This window comes from Sceloporus undulatus, chromosome 6 (assembly GCF_019175285.1).
Source record: "Sceloporus undulatus isolate JIND9_A2432 ecotype Alabama chromosome 6, SceUnd_v1.1, whole genome shotgun sequence".
Taxonomy (NCBI): domain Eukaryota; kingdom Metazoa; phylum Chordata; class Lepidosauria; order Squamata; family Phrynosomatidae; genus Sceloporus; species Sceloporus undulatus.
In genome coordinates this window covers 3,540,404-3,562,326 of record NC_056527.1, presented here as the reverse complement: position 1 = coordinate 3,562,326, position 21,923 = coordinate 3,540,404, and the positions used below count along the sequence as shown (strand labels likewise).

At 43.8% G+C, this 21,923-nt stretch overlaps 1 protein-coding gene across 2 annotated transcripts in view; it reads right to left on the bottom strand.

The window, feature by feature from the left end:
• NBEAL2 (neurobeachin like 2) overlaps positions 1-21,923 on the bottom strand; it is a 122,669-nt gene that overhangs the window by 89,886 nt on the left and 10,860 nt on the right. The window contains exons 1-3 of one of the 2 annotated variants that reach the window (XM_042472583.1): positions 21,157-21,290; positions 10,003-10,091; positions 6,764-6,928 (exon numbers count right to left, since the gene is read on the bottom strand). In XM_042472583.1, the coding sequence (XP_042328517.1) occupies positions 6,764-6,928; positions 10,003-10,091; positions 21,157-21,207 (305 nt within the window). In that variant the 5' untranslated portion in view covers positions 21,208-21,290. Of the gene's footprint in view, positions 1-6,763; positions 6,929-10,002; positions 10,092-21,156; positions 21,291-21,923 lie in introns of those variants that run through there. The other variant, XM_042472582.1, reaches the window with a different exon arrangement.

Here is a 21,923-nt window from a genome sequence, read left to right as displayed (position 1 = left end):
TAGGCCGGCTCCCAGGCTGGGAAAGAGGCGGAGGCTGTTCCTCATCGTGGCGATCGTCGCGGTGGGAAGCAGCCTCCTCCTCCTCCCTGGCCTCGCGGAGGCCTTGGAGGCCCCCGCGGCCGGAGCTCCGACCGCGGAGGCGCCTCAAAGGCCTCGCTGGGGCCCGGGAGGGAGCGTCTCCGCGGCTGGAGCTCCAACCGCGGAGAGCCTTCCCAGGCCTCAGCAAGGCCTTGGAGCCGCCGCGGGGGCCGCGGTGGGCGGGGCCGTCCCGGTTTGGGCGCCAAACCGGACCGGGACAGCACTGCCCAAACCGGGGCTGTCCCGCCGGGGGGGCGGGATATGGCAACCCTAATCAGAACAGAGACTTCAGTCAAGAAATCAGAAGAAGACTAAGAATGGGAAGGCCAGCAACGAAAGAACTAGAAAAGATCATGAAGAGTAAAGGTATACAACTGAGCATAGAAGTTAGAATTGTCCAGGCCACTGTATTCCCTATTACCATGTATGGATGTGAGAACTGGGCAGTCAAGAAAGAAGATAAGAACAAAATCAATTTATTCAAGATGTGGTGCTGGACAAGAGTGCTAAGGATACCATGGATGTCCACAAAGACAAACAAATGGGTCCAAGAACAAATCAAGGCATAAATCTCTCTGGCAGCCAAGATGATCACACTGAGGTGTCAAAGTTTGACCACATCGTGAAATGGCACAGATCACTGGAAAATACAATAATGCTAGGAAAGGTGGAGGGCTGTAGAAGTGAGGAAGGCCCCATGCTAGATGGATGGCCTCTATTAAAGAGGTCGGGGATGTCAGCGCAACTGCTGGGGTCCAACAACCACTGTCAGCAACTCAAACGAGTCCTGGGGTTAAATCAGACCCTTGGAGCAGAGCTGGTAAATTTCCAGAAGCCAAAGCGTGGCTCCAAAGTCCAAGTTGGGATGACAGCAACTGGATGTCTTCCAGGAACTGCAGCAATGCAGGAACCTCTGGGGACACACAGCAAACCGATGCTGTAGCTTCTTCTCATAAACCACCAGAGAAACTACGTCTCCCAAAGTGCTCTTTATTCACAGTGCTATTATACAAAACTAGATCTCTAAAACTCCAAACCATATCAATCCAACTCCTACTTCAAACCCACACCACACCCTTGCAACCCCTGGGTTTATATAGTCTCCAGACCATGTGGTCTCTCAAACCCAGTGAGTTCAGGTGTGTAACCAAGTCATGTGTCTCCTGTGCAATCTAGACACATGGTTTCATCATCCATGGCTACGTGCACTTGGACACTGAAGTGTCCTTGAGCCAATGAGCTTCAGCTGTGTTGATCAACCTTGCCACTCTGCTGAATGCTCATGGCCAAACACACACACATCAAGCATTTCCCTGTGTGCTGTGTTTTAACCCTTGAAATCCCTGACAGGGGACATGAATCTGCAAGACCTAAGCAGAGCGGTGGAGGATAAGGAGTCATGAAGTCAGGGTTGACTCAAGGGCGGTTATCAACAAGTACAGAGCACTGACATGGCATGCAGAAGGACTACAGCATGTCCGCCAACATTTCACAGATGAAAACTGGGGCATGGGTGGCCAAGCCATATCAGAGTGCAGTCAGGATGGCAAAACTTATTAATGAAGAAGAATGCACAAGCTAGGAGGGGCAGCAGCAGTTTGCCTTTGCCTGAACCTACAGGGAAGGGAGGTCAAGATTCCTTCTCCTCCTCTCCTCTCTCCCCTTTAGAGTTAATTGAGGGCAACCTTTTGAGCTTTGGATTCAGTTTGCAGCAGTTGAAGTAAGCTGAAGGTAAAGGAGGAAAATGGGAGAAGGAGAAAGAAACTGGGACATTTTAGGACAGCTGGAAAAGTGGGACAGCAGATAACTAATTGGGGTTGTCCCTGCCAAATCAGGGTAATTTGAAGGTATGCTACATGATAGGTTCACTTTAGGGTCTCCATAAATTGGAAACAACTTGAAGGCAAACAGCAGCAGCAGCAGCAACAACAACAACAACAACAACAACATGCTACAGTTCTGTCCCCAGCCTTTTGAACTGAATTGTCAGATAAAGTAGTAGTAGTAAGCGTTGACGTTTTCCTCTAAAGCTCCAGAAAGCTGCACATCTAGGTCTCTAAAGGGATGGTCTTCTCCCACACCAGGGGTGGTCAACCTGTGGTACCCAAATATTGTTGGACTGCAGCTCCCATCATCTCAACCATTGGCTATACCCTTTGGGTGTATAGGTTGCTATGAGTTGCCCATGCTTCCCATATACTGAGGCCACAGTCAATGAGACTTGGTTTTTTTCAGCTGCTGTGCAGTTAAAAAAGGGTGCCGTGTCAATCTGGATCAATTCATATCACATTCATATATAATTTCTGATGAACATATGTGACATTATACAAAGCCATCTTACTCTTCTTGGAGAATGAATCATGGTTTAAAAAAAGCTAACTTATCTCAAGATGATTTCCCACTAAAAAGATAAAAATTACTAATGCCAGTCCTGTAATATACATTTTTTAAAATAAAATTCTAAACAGGCTTCTCAACCTGGCACCTGCCAAAAGCGTCTGGACTGGAACTCCCATCACCCCCAGCCAACATGCCGGTGATGGGTGCTACAGTCCTAATTCATCTGGCATTCCCCAGACCAGAAGCGGGGGGAGGCTGGTTCATAGCATCTTTATCCTGTTTCCCCTTTCAAGCGGTTGAGAAAGATGTTTTGACCTCAGTGGAAGATTCCAACGAAAAGACCTCCCGTATCCAAACCCAATGAACCTGCTGCCTCCAACAAATTAAAATTCTCTCCCCTATCCACCACTGCCATTGGTGATTGCTTCGCTTGGCTGTATTGAGAAAGCTCTGTGGTTTCTCATTTTAAAGTGAGGGGTCAAAGGCACTGGTTCCAGCTGGCCATGTCAGGATGGATATGTATTTTTCCTGCCCGCCTGTAGAAAAGCAATGGCCACAGGTGGCCCTAATGCCCCTCTTTTGGGTACACCCACGACCCAAAACAAGCTGGGGGAGGATGTTGGAATAGTGATACATAAAATCATCCAACTTATTATTATTATTATTATTATTATTATTATTATTATATACAGGAAATTTTTAAGCAGCAAAGTACTGCAGTGGAGGAAAGGCGATGTACTAAAAATGCAATAAACAAGCCAAGCTGCATTAAAATGTGCCCGCTTAAAAGCAAATTTCAAGCTCGAAACAATTAGGAAATAAAGCACACTGTGCCGATGCTAATCTTCCCCTTGCATATTTCAGTCTGCTGCGTTAATGGTAAAAAGAAAAAAAGTTAACCATGTTTTCTAATGAGTCTCTATCTAGAAAGGTCCTGATGTTGGGCATCAGAAAAGAAAAATGGCTGGCCTGGGACGCGACAGGGCAGAACTGGGTTTACATTCCTGGTCATGCATGAGTTTTATAGGAACATTTCTTCTCAGGCTCAGTCTGCCTAAAGTGGGGATTATCGGAACAATAACTGGATCTTGCATGGGAAGATTTCAAGGATTCAGTACACCTGTGTCTGGCTCTAAGCCTTTACATATGGTAGCAGAGCTGCGTAAGCAGCTATGAATTAAAACCAGGATGGAAGACCACAATCCACACTCAGCCAAGAGGGCTTCTTTTGTGCCCACAGTCATCCATACCATCCAACTGCCCTGATTTGGAAGAGACCCAATTAATCCTCTGTCATCCCACTTTTTCAGCTGTGTTAAAATGTTCCGGTTTCTCTTTCTTCCTCCCACTTTTCTCCTTCATCTTCCACTTACTTCAATTGCTGCAAACTGAGCTCAAAGTGCAAAAGTAGTCTGCACTCCATTAACTTGAGGGCAGGGGAAAGGAGAAGAGAAGGCAGTCTTGCCCTTCCCAATCTTATCAGGCAAAAGCAAGCTGCCGCAGCCCCTCCTAAATTATCTATTTATCCTCATTAATAGCTTTTGTCATCTCGACCACAGTCTGATGTTGCTTGGCCACATGTCCCAGTTGTCATCCATGAAATGATGCAGGGTATGAGTTATCCAGCATGGCTGAGACAACCACTTGACATTTCTGGGGCAGAGGCAGGACAAACAGCGTGGTTAATGGTTTGAGCATTGGAGGAGGAGTCTGGAGGCTAGGATTCAAATCCCACTCAGTCATGGAACTCACTGGGTGACCTTGGGCAAGTCACACTCTCTCAGTCTCAGAGGATGGCAACAGCAAACCCCCTCTGAAGGAACTTGCCAAGAAAACACAATGACAAGTTTGCCTTAGACCTAAATTGGAAACGACTTGAAGGCACACACGACAACAAATAGTACATGCAGACTGAACAAAAGAATTAACACCACTACTGTGGCCTCCACTTCTTCTCCTGGGACAACAGGAAAGAGATCCAGCTCTTTAACTCAGCAGGAGAGGGCTTAGGGCAAGAGCAGCAGGAGAAGGGTATTTTTAAGAGATTAAGGTCATGGATGTGCTCAAAATGGTGGTGGATTGGTTCCCATGGAAACAGAAGCCACAGAGACCCAGCGCAAAGCAACGCCCGCCAAGTTCGATAGAGTCATAGAACAATAAAGGAGAGGAGTGTGTGTGTGTGTGTGTGTGTGTGTGTGGAGAGAGAGAAAATAGCCTCTCATCATAACCCAGACAGGTCTATAGGAAAGGGAAAAAGAGGAATTCCTTGAGGAATTAGGAGAGCAGAGATTGTTTACATGCCTTCCCTCCCCACATGGCTCCACCACATCAACAAGAGCTGCTTTCCAGAATGTGCATCTATTCAGGACTATGAGCCATGACCTTTTTTTGCCTCCAGAGACCACTAACTAACATCACAGCAAACAGCCCTAAGCAGAAAACTGCTCTCTTCACACCTATCCCTTCTTCGCTCAGGAAAAAGTGCTCAGTCCTGCATTTTCCGAATGCAGGTCAAAACCCCGCTGTCCACACCACCCGTTCCCAAAGTGGACTGAACACCCACGGGGAGTCCACATGGCATAGCATCAAGCCACGCTGTCGTGTTAATTTATTTGTCACCTCCCCACCATGCACGTGCACTGTCACACAAACACATCACCTGCAACCTCCAGATCTCTTCCGGCGAGCCTACTCCTCAGACCTGCTTTAACAGCTTAAGATGATACCTCACTCGGAACTTGATGAGGAATCAGATTTTGATATTGCACATGTACAGGTATTTTAATGTGTTTTTAAATTTTGCTTTGTATAATGAGAATGTATTTTAACTATGTGTAACTTTATATATGTTCTCTTGCCTCGATCCGTAGGGAGAGGCGGGATATATAAATAAAAATTATTATTATTATTATTATTATTATTATTATTATTATTATTAAGTACCTCCAATGTCCTACCCATATGCCATCCATTGGATGGGCGCACCTTTGATCAGCCACACCATTGCATGTGCGATCCATCGGTGATTTAGGGCATGAGTGCACTGAGTGATACATTGGCAAAGCACCATCATGGAAGCCCCCACACATGTCCCCTTCAACCCTCTTCATCCCATGCCCCCTTGTTGGACTGTCTGGTTTTTATACATTGTAATGACATCCACTGGATTTGTCGCACTTTCACTGTTTTGCTTTACCAGATCCCTGCACTGATGCTGGACCATTGACATGCAGCCATGAAGGATGCACATTTTCCGTGCTAAACTGGAATATCCTGGCTTCTTCTTGCTCCAGATTTTACCTGAGCATAGCTTTGTTGCAGTTTCCACCCACTTTCACGGCATGCAGTGTCTAAATGCCCTGCTGTCAAAGTGGCTGGAAGCCACTTTATTTTACTTGTGTGTTTCACACACACACACACACACACACTGTACAATCTCCATCCCTGGTATAAAAACACCTGCAGATGAGGGAGATTATCAGACTAGGGCCAATTCCACAACAATCGCACTACTGGAAGAGCATTGTAGCAATCGATATTTTCACACAGTCGGGCAATCGTGCGATAATGACACTATAAAAATGAAAGAGAAATGAAACTGCGTTCCACACACACCCATTCGTGTATTGTTAGCATATCATTATTGCACATTTCACACATGCTCTATTTCGGAATTACTGCGCATGTCTGAAAATCATGGTACCATCCCGAACACAACAAAATAAAATGTATATATTTCACAAAATTATTTTTATCCAGTTGAAGCAAAATTGTGCTCTTCACCTCGAAATAAGCAAGAAATCCACTCCAAAAACAAACCTAGCAATGAGAACAAATTGCCTGTACCAAAATGCAATCTGGGAAAAGGTCCCGGATTCCTCCAAGATAGTGCAAATGGAACTTTACTGGCTTCTGCACCTTCGCAATAGCATAACTGAAGTGCTATGGGCAAACCATTCATGGGGTTTCCACATTATTGACAGAAGAAGCACTGTATGAGCGTGACGTCGTATGAAAATCATCATGCAATTGCGCGATCATGATGGGAGCATTACGTTTTTCTCCTGTTTCTTAACCCCATGTGATAATCTCTGTAATGTTCACAACATCAAACAATTTTCTTTATAAAATTCTTGTTGTTTCCTCCACATCCTCTAATTTTTGCTTCTGTCATTTTGGGGGAGTTGCAGGATTTTTTTGTGGGGTCTTTTTGGCTACTATGTAGTCTGATCAAGAGTTCTAAACAATCCAAAAGCGTGCATATTTTGGAACCCAAAGATGAAGTTTTCTCTGAGCCAGGCTCAAAACTGAAACGCAAACCAACAGCAAGAAAACTGACACATACCTGCAAATGATGATGAAGAACTTGACAAGCAAGAGGGTCTGGTTGAGGCCTGCCTCAGCCACCTCTTGATGAGAGATCTGGGATACGCAGTACGTCAGCTGCTGGGTGAGGACATGGAGCACATCGCGGGGGAGCAGAGGGATCTCGGAGACAGAGTCTTCTGGCCTGGGCAGGGGGAATAAAGAAGTTATATACCATATGTACTCAACTATAAGTCGACCTTGTGTATAAGTCGAGGGTAGGTTTTAGGGCCAAAATTATGGATTTTGATATGACCCTTGGACAAGTGGAAGGTAAAACCTAGAGACATATAACGAAAGTTCCAATTTTATACTGGGTTAAAATAAACTGACCTGGGCTGCTTTGACACCCCTTTAACTTCCATGGCTCAGTGCTATGCAATTCTGGGAATTGTAGTTTTGTGAGACATTTTGCCTTCTCTGTCAGAGATCTCTGGGGCCACAATAAACTACCATTCCAATAATCTAATAGCATTGAGCCATGGCACTTTAAAGTGGTGTCAACCTGGATTGTTGTAATATACAAAATGATAACATACAAAATAGTCATCAAATTTGTTTTACAAATCTATATATTTACAATTGACTTCCCACATTCGTCCGGTTTGTATAAACCTTTGTCATTTAAATCTTATCCATTTCTTATTCCTGCACTTAAGCATTGGTAGCCATTCTTCTTCCACAATTTGTATGGGTTTGTTGTTTAAGCTACTAGTAGGTTTATCTCGTTCAAGCATACCTATTAATTTCTTTTACAAAGTTTTTAACTGACTTCATCCATTAACTACTTTGGGTCTGTTTCTGGGAGGAAGGCGGCTATATATATATATAGAGAGAGAGGTCCTCTAAAATAAAATTGGAAACAACAGGCTCAAAATCAGCTGAGTTTCTGATCTTTTTAATCAGTCTGGAGGTGCCCAGAGAAGTACATTTGTGTCTCTTGCATCTGTACATGGAGATGCAGGAAGAGAAGAGGCAAGAAACTCTACCACAGATGGATCTTGCTGGGCAGTTATTGCATCAAGCGCTCCTGTTTAGTAACATGGGAGTGTGGAAATCAATGCCTATTCTGTGCTAACTGCAAGAAGAGAACAAGAGGGGGAGAAGAGAGTGAGGGAAGAGAGAAAGAGAGAGAGCTAAAGAAAAGAGGGAAAGGGAAGAAGAGATGGTTCAGGGGGGAAGCCTGAGGGCAAGGGGTTTTTGCAAGTGGCGCTTTGATGGTTCCCAAGTGACCCATGCCACCAAGCATACCTCTCCATGCAAAAAGGGCATGTAGGAACCACAGTCGTGCTTGTTTGCAAGTTCAGTGGCATTTTGTTACTAGGCCAGTCCACTTATTGGGCAAACAGCAGACCTTCCCAAATGTTGATCATACATAATTTTTGTGGGTTTTTCAGGCCATGTGGCCATGTTCTAGAAGAGTTTGTTTCTGACATTTCACCAGCATCTCTGGCTGGCATCTTCAGAGAATGCTTTCCTGGAAAGTAGTTGGGTATGTATATACTCCTGCCTTCCCAGGGTCACACAGTATATACATACCCAACTCCTTTCCAGGCAAGCATTCTCTGTAGATGCCAGCCACAGATGCTGGCGAATGGTCAGAAACAAACTCTTCTAGAACATGGTCACATAGCCTGAAAAACCCACAAAAAACGATGGATGCCCTCCATGAGAGCCTTTGACTTCACGCTGATGATATACATGGCATCAAGACACAAACGCTGTTTCCCTGGCTGTGTTTTGATACCAGTTTACTGGAGAAGGTACCCCAGACAGATGCTCCATGTGGGTGGGAAGGTTTGTCTTTTAATTAACCCAATGTCAAGTAACATAATATTAGGAGAAATGTGCTAGGCATGCAATGACTTTTAAAGTGTTAAAGAGTTGAGCATGGGAAAATGACTTTTTATTACTGCTACTCTTAGAAGAGTAATGCTGGAAGCTGTAGACTAAAAAGTAACTTTGCCAAGCTCTGCCACAGAGTTAATAATAATAATAATAATAATAATAATACTTTATATCCTGCTTTTCTGCCAAATTTGGGACCCAAAGTGGCTTACAGTCAAAAAGCATAGTACAATTAAAAACATAACCAAAGTGACAATTAAAATGGAATTAAATTATTCCAATATTAAAACGGATCATTTGTTTAAAAATAGAATACACCGAAAAAAAGATAAAAGCACTTAAAAACCACACACTTTAAAACTAGACACAAAGCCCATGATTGCAGCCACAGCAGATGACTTTGTAAAGCCCCATTTATTTCATAGAATAAGGAGTGGAAATAATGTGGCCCACCAGGTGTTGCTTGGACTACAGATCCCAACATCCGTTGCCACTGGGTACGGTGGCTGGGGCTGGTGGGAGTTGTGGTTTGGCAACATCTGGAAAACTGTACGATTCCCACCCCATTACAGAAGCAGAGTTAACCGCCAAGGCAGAAACGTTTTGGAATTTGGAGGTCTTTCACTTGAAGACTGCATTGTGGTTGTTGTGTTTTGGAGAAGTGGTTTTAAGACATGAGAAGGACTGCTTTTAGCAGGAAGCCAGAAACTGTTCTGTTCTTCTAGAATAGGAATGGGAAAAGTATAGCCTCTGGTCTATATGTGAGGTACACAATTTAATAATCTTAGTAACATTTTCACACAAAAGTAGCACATTATGGGTATCTTTATTATTTACACATTGAGTCTCCCTTGTCCAAAATTCTTGGGACCAGAAGTGTTTTGGATTACAGATTTCCTGTGTTTGCAGGTATGGTTATCATGAGATATTGTGGAGATGGGACCCAAGCCTAAACAGAAATTCATTTACGTTTCACATACGCCTTATACATGTAGCCTGGAGGCAATTTTATATGGTACTTTTAATAATTTTGTGCATGCAACAAAGTTTGTGTATATCGAGCCATCAAAAAGCAAAGATATTACTATCTTGGCCACACATAAAAAAGGTTTTGGTTTTGGGGTGTTTCAGATATTAGAATTCTGGATAAGGGAGAGTTGACCTGTATTACTTTGGTGCTTTAGATGGCGAGCAATAGAAAAGATATACGCTCTATATGCTATTCCACACAAGAACAGAAATCAGACCGTTTCCATTCATTTCCTAAGCCTCTCATCTCATACTCAGGTGTCAGAAAGCTACTTCCATTCCCTAAGCTCCCATGCGTCCATTTGATGCGCCCACTGCCAGCCACGCAGGAGAAACATTTACCTTCTTGGTTCCAGTGAATGCACAGTGATGATCTTCTCAAAATTGGTGACAAACGCTTCCAGCCATTGCTGTAGGTATGCCAAGTCTTTCTGGAAAAGAGCAGATAAAGTAGTGATTAGAGAGCGTAGTCCCTTTCATCCGTATTTTGCTATACTGCATTAGATCTCCAAGTGTGTCACATCAGCCATGGCTGCAACTGGGGAAGGAAGGCAGTGGTGGCTGCAGAACATACAACAGGAAATTTTATCCCAAATTATGTGTATATGCAACATGGATATTGGTCCTTTTGAGTGAGCATTTGGAGAGACGGAGATGGATCCAGTCTAACAAAATTCCACATTTTCACTGCAAAGTTGAAACCTCTGAATATTCACTAGAACCCTAATTCTAATTGTCACCTCCATTTCTATAGTTGTCGCCGCCATTTCAGTTTACCCTTGACTATACCTGCTCAACAAATCAACCTGTTAATAGTTTTTTCCTTCCTCTTTGAAAAGAGGGCTTGCACAACTCAGGTGGATATTCTGCCTTGCAAAATTTCGGTCATCGTCCCAACATAAATTTCTCCAAACTTCAAGGAAGAGTCAAATTCGGAACAGAATCGTCCAATCAGTCTTGCAGAAGGAATTGCGGCTATTACACACTGTCAGTTAGGACAGCTCCTGAAGGCATTCTATTACACATACACAAAACCTTTAATACAGTCCAGCTTTATTACAGCTTCCAGAAAACTTGCAACTCGCTACTCCGTCAAAGGTACTCTCCTAGAACTCTGTTTATGGTTATATTTCTTTTTCAAATCCAACAACCATCCTTCATCCACAAGGGATCCCTGAGCAGTATGCATTAATCTTGGAAAATGCTTGCCAACCAAGGCTTCTCTTTAACCCTTTACAACCATTTGCTATTAGAGCAACAGGGCTTCAGGCAGTACAGGTATCTTGAATGCCTCTAGACTTGGCTGCATCTGCACTGCAGAATTAATGCAGTTTGACACTGCTTTAACTTCCATGGTTCAATGCTATGGAATTCTGGGATTTGTAGTTTGTTGGGGCACTAGAACTCTCTGAGAGAGAAGGCTAAATATATCACAAAACTACAAATCCCAGGATTCCATAGCAGTGAGCCAGGGCAGTTAAAGCAGTGTCAAACTGCATTAATTCTGCAGTGCTAATGCAGTCTAAGTAGCTAAATAGTTAAGTAGCTGATCTAGAATCCAATTGCAGCAGTGTGTGCTCTCCTAAAACAGGCAAAGTTACTAGCAGTAGCAATAGCAAATACATTTCTATACTGCTTCATAGTGAACAAAGCATTCCGTAAGCAGTTCACAATGCGTAAACCAATTGCCCCCAACATGCTGGGCACTCATTTTACCGATCTACAAAAGGATGGACAGAAGCTCCCTCCACAATCTCTTACTGAGCCTGTGTAAACAGCAAAACACACATAAAAGAGGATAAATGTGCCTCACCAGCTACCCCCAATATGCTCAAGAAGCATAGGAGTATATGTTTTGGCCATCAAAATGAAAACCATAAGACCATATGTGTATTGGTACTTTTGACCAGTTTGCTAAATCATGTTGAACTGCTCTTGTAGTGTAGGAACCTATTCCCATTCAGCCTCTGGTGCCAAGTTCTCTCATATAGAAGTGATGCCCAAGAATATATCTTTAAGTCTGTCTGTCTCTCTTCAGGTCGCCTGTCGACTTGAGACCCCATGAATTTTTTGTAGGATTTTATTTTATTGGGTCCCACAACAAACTCCAACTTCCAGAATTCCATAGCCTTCAGCCAGGGCTGTCAAAGCGGTGCCAAACCAAGTTATTTCTCCAGTGTGGATGTGCCAAATCAAGTTATTTCTCCAGTGCTGGATGGGAATACTTTCTAAGGAATCAAGCACATAGTGCTATTTTTGCTCTTACATGAAGCTTTGCCCCTCGAAACTGACTTGATAATGGGAGCCAAGAGCACTTTTTACCATTTAGTTTGCTCTGCAACTGCATCCTTTCTTGGTGTGATCCATGCCCTAACTGCTTCCAAATTAAATCGGAGTGATGGATTCTACATGGGGCAGCTTTTACTGAGTGTCAGGGAATTTCAACTGGGTCAGAAGCACATGATATCAGAGAACTGGTCGGTGAACACTGTCTGGAACATGGAAGTGCTAATCCCGCAGCAGCCTCTTTGGCTCAGTTTCTAGAGCAAGGATGGAAAGAACATCAGCAAATTCTCTCATCCTTGATGAGAAAAGCAGATTATAATTTTGCAAAAATTGTCAACTGCTGTGATATATTTTTATTTATTTATTTTTCCTCACCAGCAAAAACAAATGCTGCACTTTTTTCCAGGTTCTGTTTGGTTTGGTTTTTTGCCTCCTCCAAAGCCCTAAAGTATGGAAAACCTAAAATAGAAACCCTATAATCTCACCCAAAAGGAATAACATTTTTTTAAAAAAATTACATTCTCATGTGCAGGCGCAAAATAAAAGTTTACATCCATGTTTTAGACACAAGCTGCCGTCTTTGACCTTTTAGGCCTTCGACAGCCTGGTCCTAGGAATATGCAGCAAGACAGGGATGGGGAAGACCTTGCCTTCCAGATGTTGCTGAATCAAGACGTTCATAATCTAAACACTAGTGATGCTGGTTACAACCCAATGAACCAACCCATATGTTACACTCCTCCTGGAAGACTTTATGGGCTTTTGTTGTTAATTGTATGGCAACCCTATGAAGAAAAGACCTCCAAGTCACTCTATCCTCAACAGCCCTGCTCAGGTCTAGCAGACTCAGGGCAGCTGTGACTCCCTTATTGGAGTCTATGCATCTGGAATGTGGTCTCCTTCTTTTGCTCCTGCCCTTTACTTTACCAAGCATTACTGCCTTTTCTAATGAGTCATGTCTTCTCATCATGTGTCCAAAGTATGACAGCCTCGGTTGAGCTATCTTGGCTTCTAGGGAGAATCACAGAGTTGGAAGAGACTCCAAGAGCCATCCAACTCAACCCTCTTCTGCCATGCAGGAAGGCACCATGGAAGTACTCCTGATGGGTGGCCATCCAGCTTCTGTGTACAAATCTCTAAGGGACACCATCATCCTCTCATTGCTGAACAGCTCTTACTGTCAGGAAAATCTTCCTAATATTTAGGCAGAATCTCTTTTCTTGTAGTTTGAATTCATTGTTCTGTATCCTAGTCTCTGGAGCTGCAGAAAACAACCTTTCTCCATCTTCAGGATGGGAATTCAGGCTTGACCTGCTCTAGGATCTTCCCCTGGCTAAACAAGGTCTTTTCTGCAATGAGACCAAAGCAGCAGCCCTCCCTTCCATAGGGATAATGGCTTTATTTCTTTCCTGACAGGTCAAGCAAATCCTTTCCCAGGCACCTTTTGGGATACTTCACCTATTCAGAAATGCTGCTTTCAATTATGTTTTATTTGAGCTATACTACACATTACAGTATTTAATAAATCACATTTTATGAAGTACTTTGGGAGGGTTAAATATCCAGAGACCGTGTATAAAAAACTTAATAGGCTGAGAGGGTGTTTTCCTCATTAGCCTGCTAAATGGTCTAGTAATCTGAGTTTCCATGGTCCAAAACACACTGCAGAAATAATCCAGTTTGAGACTGCTTTAACTTGCCTCGCTTAGTGCCAGGGGATCCTGGGAATTGTAGTTCTGAGAGACATATAGCCTTCTCCATCAGAAAGCTCTAGTGCCACAACAAACTACAATTCCCAGAATTGAGCCAGGGCAGTTAAAGCGGTCTCAAACTGGATTATTTCTGCATTGTGTTTTGGACACAGGATTACTGTACAAAGGAATCTCCCTGTTCCAAATCAGCATCGAAATGTAGGACACTAGCATGCTTTCTGAGAGCAAGCGTGGCCCAATGGTTTGAGTGTTGGACTAGGACACTTAAGAGATCAGGGTTCAAATCAAGAATCCTCTTGCAGGAAGCGTACAGGTGCACTCAACATCTTATAGCGAGCCAATGTGGTCCAGTGCTTTGACCGCTGGACTAGGACTCTGGGAGACCAGGGTTCAAATCCCCACTCAGCCGTGGAAACCCACTGCATGGGCTTGGGCAAGCCCCACTCTCTCAGCCTCAGAGAAAGGCAAAAGCAAGCCCCCTCTGAACAAACATTGCCAAGAAAACCCTGTGATAGATTTGCTCTATGGTGGCAGTAAGTCAGGATGGGCTTGAAGGGATGCAACTGCAAACAAAGCATGCTTTCTTTCAAAGAAGCTGACAGAGAGACAGCCAGCCTTGAATCCCTTGAATCAAAGGGCACCTCGGCTGGCAGCTTCTTTGACAGGAAGCATGCTTGACTAACCTTTGAAAAAGCTCTCCTAAGTGGAATGCCATGCTCTCCCCTCCTCCCTGGGATTCCTATGGTGACAATGACAATTGTTAGATAGCAGGCTATTTCAGGCTTCCCCTTTCCTTTAGGTGTTCAGGAAAGGGGATAGCATCAAAAGGTAACACATGAACACCAGATGAGCGCAGGTGAGGAGGCAACACTTTTCTCTTCTCCTTCATAGAATCCTAGAGTTGGAAAAGACCCCAAGGGCCCTGATCCAGTCCAACCCCTTTGTACCATGCAGGAACTCACAATCAAAGCATCCCCAACAGATGGCCATTCAGCCTCTGTTTAAAGACCTCCAAAGGAAACTCCATCACCCTCCGAAGGAGTGTCTACTGTCAAAGAGCTCTTACTGTCAGGATGCTCTTCCTAATGTTGAGGTGGAATCTCTTGCATCCATTGTTCCAGGTCCTATTCTCTGGAGCAGCAGAAAACAAGCTAGCTCCATTCTCAATGACCCTCCTTCAAATACTTATACAGGACCATCATGTCACCTCTTAACCATCTCTTCCCCAGGCTAAATATACCCAGCGCCCTAAAGAGTTTATCACGCTGGGGCTAATTTTGGGATTAAAGAGAGATTAAAGTGCATTTAAAGCATCCTGCAAGTAAAGCGAAAATGGTGAATAATTGTGCAAATGATTATTACACGCAATTGGGCAAATAGAGTGATATCGAAAATCCATTGTCGCTGAAATCCCAAAAGTAAAAAGATGTGTGTTAATGCTTCTTTGTGACCATTTTAATGGTGGGTTTTGTGTGACGTCATGTGAAATCGTGATGCGTAATTATGCGATTTTTCTAGGATATTCACAGGATAAACTCCCAATCTCCTTCGTGTGATAAACTCCTAAGTCTCTCCTCATATGGCTTTTTTGGTCCCCAGACCCTTTGCCATTTTGGTTGCCCTCCTTTGGAGATGCTCCACTTTCTCAATGTCCTTTTTGAATTGTGGTGCTCAGAACTGATCATAGTATTCCAGGTGGGGCCTGACTAAAGCAGAATAGGGTGGCACTATTACTTCCCTTGATCTAGACACTATACTTCTATTGATGCAGCCTAGAAACACATTGGCCTTACAGGCCCCGACTCCTTCGACTTGCCAAAAAGTCACCTTAGCTGGGTATGCTTGGTCCTGACACCTCTACTGTTGTTGCTCATCATCCTTAAACGGACTCTGACCCATGGCGGCCCTATGAATGAGAGACTTCTGAGTCCCTTTATCTTCAACCACCCTTCTCAGCTTTTTCAGATTCATGGCTGTGGCTTTCTGGTTGAGTCTATCCACCTGGAATATGGTCTCCCTCTTTTCTTGTTGATAGAAAATCCCATAGGAACCTATCCCAAGATAGGTTCGCCTTAAGGTTGTCATAAATTAGAAAAGGCTTGAAGGCACATAACAACAACAATCTGTCCCCCTGAGACATTTTACGCTCAGGAGAAGCCTTTTAAGATGACGTCTGCTCACTTTGTGTTGTTTAAACATAAGGTCTTTTCTGGGCTTAACATGACCACAGATCCCCCTAAAAACATGGCAAATACAAGGCAAAAATGACCAGAGCTCCCTCTAAAAACATGGCAAAAAGAAGACAAAAATGACCAGGGCTCCCCTAAAAACCTGGCAAAAATAGGGCATTTGTGGGCAAAATATTTGGGGGATTTTTTCAGCAAGGGACAGCACTCCAAGGTCTTCTGGGGGTGGCTTAATGCAGCGTCCTAAACTTCAATAATTTTCCTCCCTTACTTTGTACCTCCTTCTGAAGTTCTCCTTAACTACAAAAATACCCCCCCCAAAAAAAAAAAAAAACCTCCAGACAAGCAGGATTTGGGTGCTGCAGCATCCCAAGAATATCAGCTTTAAAAAAGAACAAAAACACATTTCAAGGTTGTAGGATATAGGTTGAGGTCGTTTTCTCCCAACCATATCGTTTCCCCCCTCTAGATAAACATTTAGCACTGGGAAATGCTGACCCTGCTTGAATTGTGTGCTTCAGGTGTGCTGATGACAGTGAGTGGGAACTGAACACAGCAGGGCTTGCAGTCATTTGGTGAACCGCTCACTGGGTGCCCCTGAGAAGCCAGGAAACATTCTTCCTCTGATACTTCTCCAGTCTGATCAGGAGTCAGACAGTGCAGAAGAAGTTATCGGAAGGGAAATGCTAATTGGTGCTCAATAAGATTGTCGTCCAATATCTGCTATTCTAAAATCCTTAGCTCCCTCGGAAAGCATTTGAGACTGCAATTGATGGTGGGGGAGAAATGTGATTTCTGCAGCCATCGTGTGCCAGTTAGACAGGCAGCATTTTTCAAGTATATACCCTGTTTCTCATATTTTCTCACAACAGAGACAGACAGATAGAGAGAACTCAGCTCTTCAACAGACAAAAATGTACACTCGTCCCTCCACATTTGCAGCTTTGACTTTTGCAGATTTGATCACTCACTGATTTTTTAAATATATTCTCTCTAGGAATATCTAGATCCTCCAGCGCAACTCTGTGGTCAGCGTTAATCAAAAGTCATAACTGAAGGACCTAGAGATTCCTAAAGAGAACCTCCAGCGCAATTCTACAGTCAATGTCTGGCAGATGTTGACCACAGAGTTGCACTGGAGGACCTAGAGGTTCCTAGAGAGGTGTTCCCTCAGGTAAAAACATAGTGTTTTTGTTATTTGTGTTTTTTTTCCACATCCACGGGAGTCCTGTGCCCCTAACTCCAGTGAATGTGGAGGGACAAGTGTATTCCCAAACAGAAAAGGAGTATCTAATCAGAGTTTGGGCAAAATTTTCTTTCTTTCTTTCTTTCTTTTTTGAGTACAACTTCAAGGCAGCATCTACACTACAGATTTAATGCCGTTTTCATAGAATCATAGAGTTGGAAGAGACCACAAGGGCCATCCAATCCAAACTCCTGCCATGCAGGAATTCACAATCAAAGCATCCTCAACTGATGGCCATTCAGTCTCTGTTTAAAGACCTCCAAGGAAGGAGACTCCACCACAGTCTCCGAGTGATTGTCTTCCACTGTCAAACAGCTCTTACTGTCAGGAAGTTCCTCCTAATGTTGAGGTGGAATCACTTTTTCTGTAGCTCCATCCATTCTTCCGGATCCAATTCTCTGGAGCAGCAGAAAACAAGCTTGTTCCATCCGCAATGTGACACCCCTTCAAATACTTAAACAGGGCTATCACCGTCTCTTCTCCAGGCTAAACATACAGTCCACCCTTGCCATACGTGGGGGATCTGTTTGTAAGGCAAATTTTGCATATGCTGGAGTCCTATTTAATTGAATGGCGGCATGTTCCCACTTCTAGGTTCTCCAGCACAACTCTATGGTCAACATCTGGCAGAGTGGAGGACCTAGAGATTACTAGAGAGAACACATTTATCAAAATTGCAAATAATTTTTTTATTATTATTTTTATATTTCAATTCAACATACAAAAAAAAACCCAACAACACAAAAAAAAAGGAGAAGACAAAACACAACAAAAATGGTACTATAAATATCAACATAAAACAGCAACTCCCACAAAACACAAAACACTTTACATCATTTCTTATTTTATCTGCTTACTAATTGATTAATCTTTTTGAGTTTGCAAATAATTAAAGCCGCAAAAGTCAAAGCTGCAAATGTGGAGGGCCAACTGTATGTATTAAATATTTTCAAGATGTGGATGCTTGCATAAAGGATCCATGGCTATGGAGGGCCAGCTGTACTATAGCCTATGATGCAGATGGCAGGGTGGCAATAGCGGTGCTTTCTTTAAAGTGATTTCGTGAAACCCATGGCACAGGCGACATTTGAACTGGGGGCTTCCCTGCTTTGGGCTGCTATGCGTCACTAATTATATGCCTTGCTGGATTAAATCACCTGGAGTACTCTAGGAAACTCACATCAGGGCGAAGTCCAACATTTATCATCTCTGGACACAGAAGTTCAAAGATTAGCAAGAATCGTTTGTCCTTTTTGGTCCATCATTCAGCTTCAAAGGACAGCTAGTTGGACTCTGGGAACTGTAGTTCAAAACAATAACTTGCCCAAGCTTTGACACAGTGTTAATTCTACCTGGCTAAGCCCAGCAGAAGAGCAAGCAGACACATCTTTTTATGTTTGTATATGCTCTCTGGGAAATCCAAGCTAATAAGTTTTCCCAGAATCATGGATGCTGGTGCTGAAAGACCTGGTGGGTCCTCCCTCCCCACGGCATTTTTCGGGCATGGCATGCTGTCCTCCATTCTGTGGCTTTGCAGCCAGTGACCTTCGACCAACACGCTTGCCACAAACAAGAGTTAACACTCCAGGCTAATCTTTTGTTGGCAAACACTAGGGAACGGGGCAGTAGCACGGAGCCAGGTTCCCTTGCTATTTACAGCTAAAATCCAAACAAGAGATAAGGATATGATTTATTTTAAAAGGCAAGGGGACACTGAGCATGGTAAGACCAACAGAAAGTGGTGGTGCTTGTCATGTGCCTTCAAGTTGTTTCTGACTTACAGTGATCCTATGGTGAGCCTCTCATGGGGTTGTCTTTGCAGAATTTGTTCAGGAGAGGTTAGCCATTGCCTTCCCCTGAGGCTGAGAGAGTGAAACTTGCCCAAAGTCAACCCAATAGATTCCATGGCTGAGCTGGGAATCGAACCCTGGTCACTGGAGTCATCATTGAATACTCAAACCACTATGCCACACTGCTTCTCACCAACCAAAAGCCTTTCTCCTAAAGATCCTAAAATGTATGCAGGCTCACATAGCATATGCAGTCCTTCCAGCAGACCTCAGCTTGCTCTGTGTTTTAATCCCTGCCAAACCAACAACTCCCTTGCCACCGACATAAACCGAGTGGCAAATATGCAAGAATCTCCATTATCCAAACAGCTAGAATGATGTTTGTCAACATGCACCAAGTCCCTTTCGTTTTCAGAGGCTTTCACTGCCACCAGGGCAACACAATTGAGATTTCCCGTCACAAACAAGACACTGACACGGATGAGGGGCCATGGGCAGATTTGCATGCGGAAGGTGCCTGGGGACTTGCTCCCAGTCAGAGCTGACTACATGGGGCGACATAAACCAGGGGTTTTGCAGAATGTTTTAACAAAGTATTCGTACATCCAGGATATTCAACAGATATCCAGGAGAAAGGAGCTCCAAGATTCAACCTGGTAAGATTTCTCCATCCAATAATGGTCATCCAGATATTAGGGTCTTTTTCATACAATACAGATACAGCACTTTGATACCACTAACTGCCATGCCTCCATCCATTTCAATGCTGGATTTGTAGTTTTATGGTGTACTTAGACGTCTCTGACAGAGAGCTCTAGTGCTCCACCAGACTGAAAATCCCAGGACTCCACAGGTTCATAGAAGGAAGGATGTCAAACCGTTAACCTGAGTCTGGGCTTAATAGTGAAATGAACATCTGAGCTGTATATCTCTAAACATGTGCAAAGTACATTCTACATAGGTTAAATCTGCAGCGTGGCAACCACGCCACTTGGTTAATACAATGCCCTAAACAGAGCAGACCTATGGAGCTGAAGAGGTGATGGTTCTCCCTGGACTTGGAAACATTATTTTTTTTACTACAGTTCCCAGAATCTTTCAGTGAACATAGCCAGAAGCCATCCTGACTGGGAAGATATTGGGGGATGGAGTGCCCACCCTCAAAAACAGAACTTTTCAAACATCTGACCATTTAGTATATATGGCCCAGAAATTATTGTTGCGATATGCCTTCAACTCAACTTGATCCAATGGAATCTTGGGTGATCCTGTTGGGAGAATTTTCTCGGCCTGGATTTTTGAAAGGAGGTTTAGCATTGCCTTTCGCTTAGACTCAGCAAAAGTGTGAGTCCAAGGCCACCCAGTGGGTTTCCATGGCTGAGCAAGGATTTGAACTCTGGTTCCAGCGTCCAGCACTCAACTCCACTACACCAAGCAGGCTCATCAGATTTATTCATAGGAGGTTTAGCATTACCTTCCTCTTAGGTCAAGAGACGGTGATTTGCCCAAGGTCACTCACTGAATTCTAGACTACTGGAGTTGGAAGGGGCACCCAAAGGCAATCCAGTCCAACCCCATTCTGCCATGCAGGAAGACACCATCAAAGCCCTCCCTGCCACAGATGGCCACCCAGCCTCTGTTTAAAAACCTCCAAAGGAGAAGACTCCATCACTCTCCAAGGCAGCATCTTCCACTGTCAAAAGCCCTTACTGTCAGGAAGTTCTTCCTAATGTTGAGCTGGTATTTCTTTTCCTGCAGCTTGAATCCATTGCTCCATGACCTCGTCTCTGAAGCAGCAGAAACCAAGCTTGCTCCATCCCCAGTCTGACATCCCTTCAAATGTTTAAACATGGCTGTCATGTCACCTCTTACACTTCTCTTCCCCAAGCTAAATATACCCAGGTCCTTAAGTTGCTCCTCAGAGGGTTTGGTGGTTTCCAGACCTTCCCAGACTCAGTAGGTTTCCATGGCTGAGTAGGGAATGAAACCCTTGTTTCCCAGAGTCCTAATCCAGCATACAAACAACTACTCCACATTAGTGCAGAAAGGCAAGGCAAACATTCATTAAAGGCATCCAAGGCATAGAAAGCTTATTTCCTTGGTGCGTTTCTATGCTTCTGTCTTGTGACAACACCTCAAGACAGCAACACTCCCTGCTTGCCCAGAGGTTCACATCCCAGCAGAGCTAAACCCCACACCAAGAGTGAGAAGAGCAGACTTCTTATCTGGTTCTTTCAGCAGATGTTATGCATAAAGGTAATTTTGCAAAGGATTACCTGGCAGGGCAAGGTGCAAAACTTCGAAGAACTACCCAAGCACTCCATCATCAACCTGCGCAGGAGGGCTACAGAAATAAGAGCAGCTCATCCATGCAGACGACAGGCTCAGGACTAAGCTCAGAATTGAGGAGGCCTGGGTTAGGAATAGTCCACATCAACCGGGGGGAGAGAGTTGTGAAAACTCAAGAGAAAGCAACCCAACAAGAAAATGACTTTCAGAAAGCAATGTTTCTTGTGTAAAAGAGAACACCAGTCCAGGAAATGCCAAGTCACTATAACCGACAACACTTCCTTTCCTTGCTGCAAGAAACCCACCACAAGTACGCACTGTTTCAACCAGACACTTGCTCCTACGACAAACCGATCCCCAAACTCCACCCCACCACAGGTCAAATGCTGTTTTAAAAAAGAACCTGAAGTAGGTTCCTGTTCCCCACTATGTCTAGCCAAAAGGCACACAAACAGTTATGCTTGCAAGTTCATTTATACAATACCTAGTTCTAAGAGTGACATGCACCAACAGACTTTGCTTCTGTTTAAAAACTACAAGTTTGCCCAGTTTTTAAAACTATCCTTCTTTTGGACTGTCTCAGAATCTCTCAGCCAGCATGGCCATGGTGGCTAGGAGATCCGAGGACATGGGAGTCCAACAAAAGCAACTATCCACAGCTTGAAAATATTACAAATATTATATATATTCCAAAACACAAACCTTGATTTTGCCATTTTGCATGAGGGAGTCTATTTTCTAATACATAATAGTA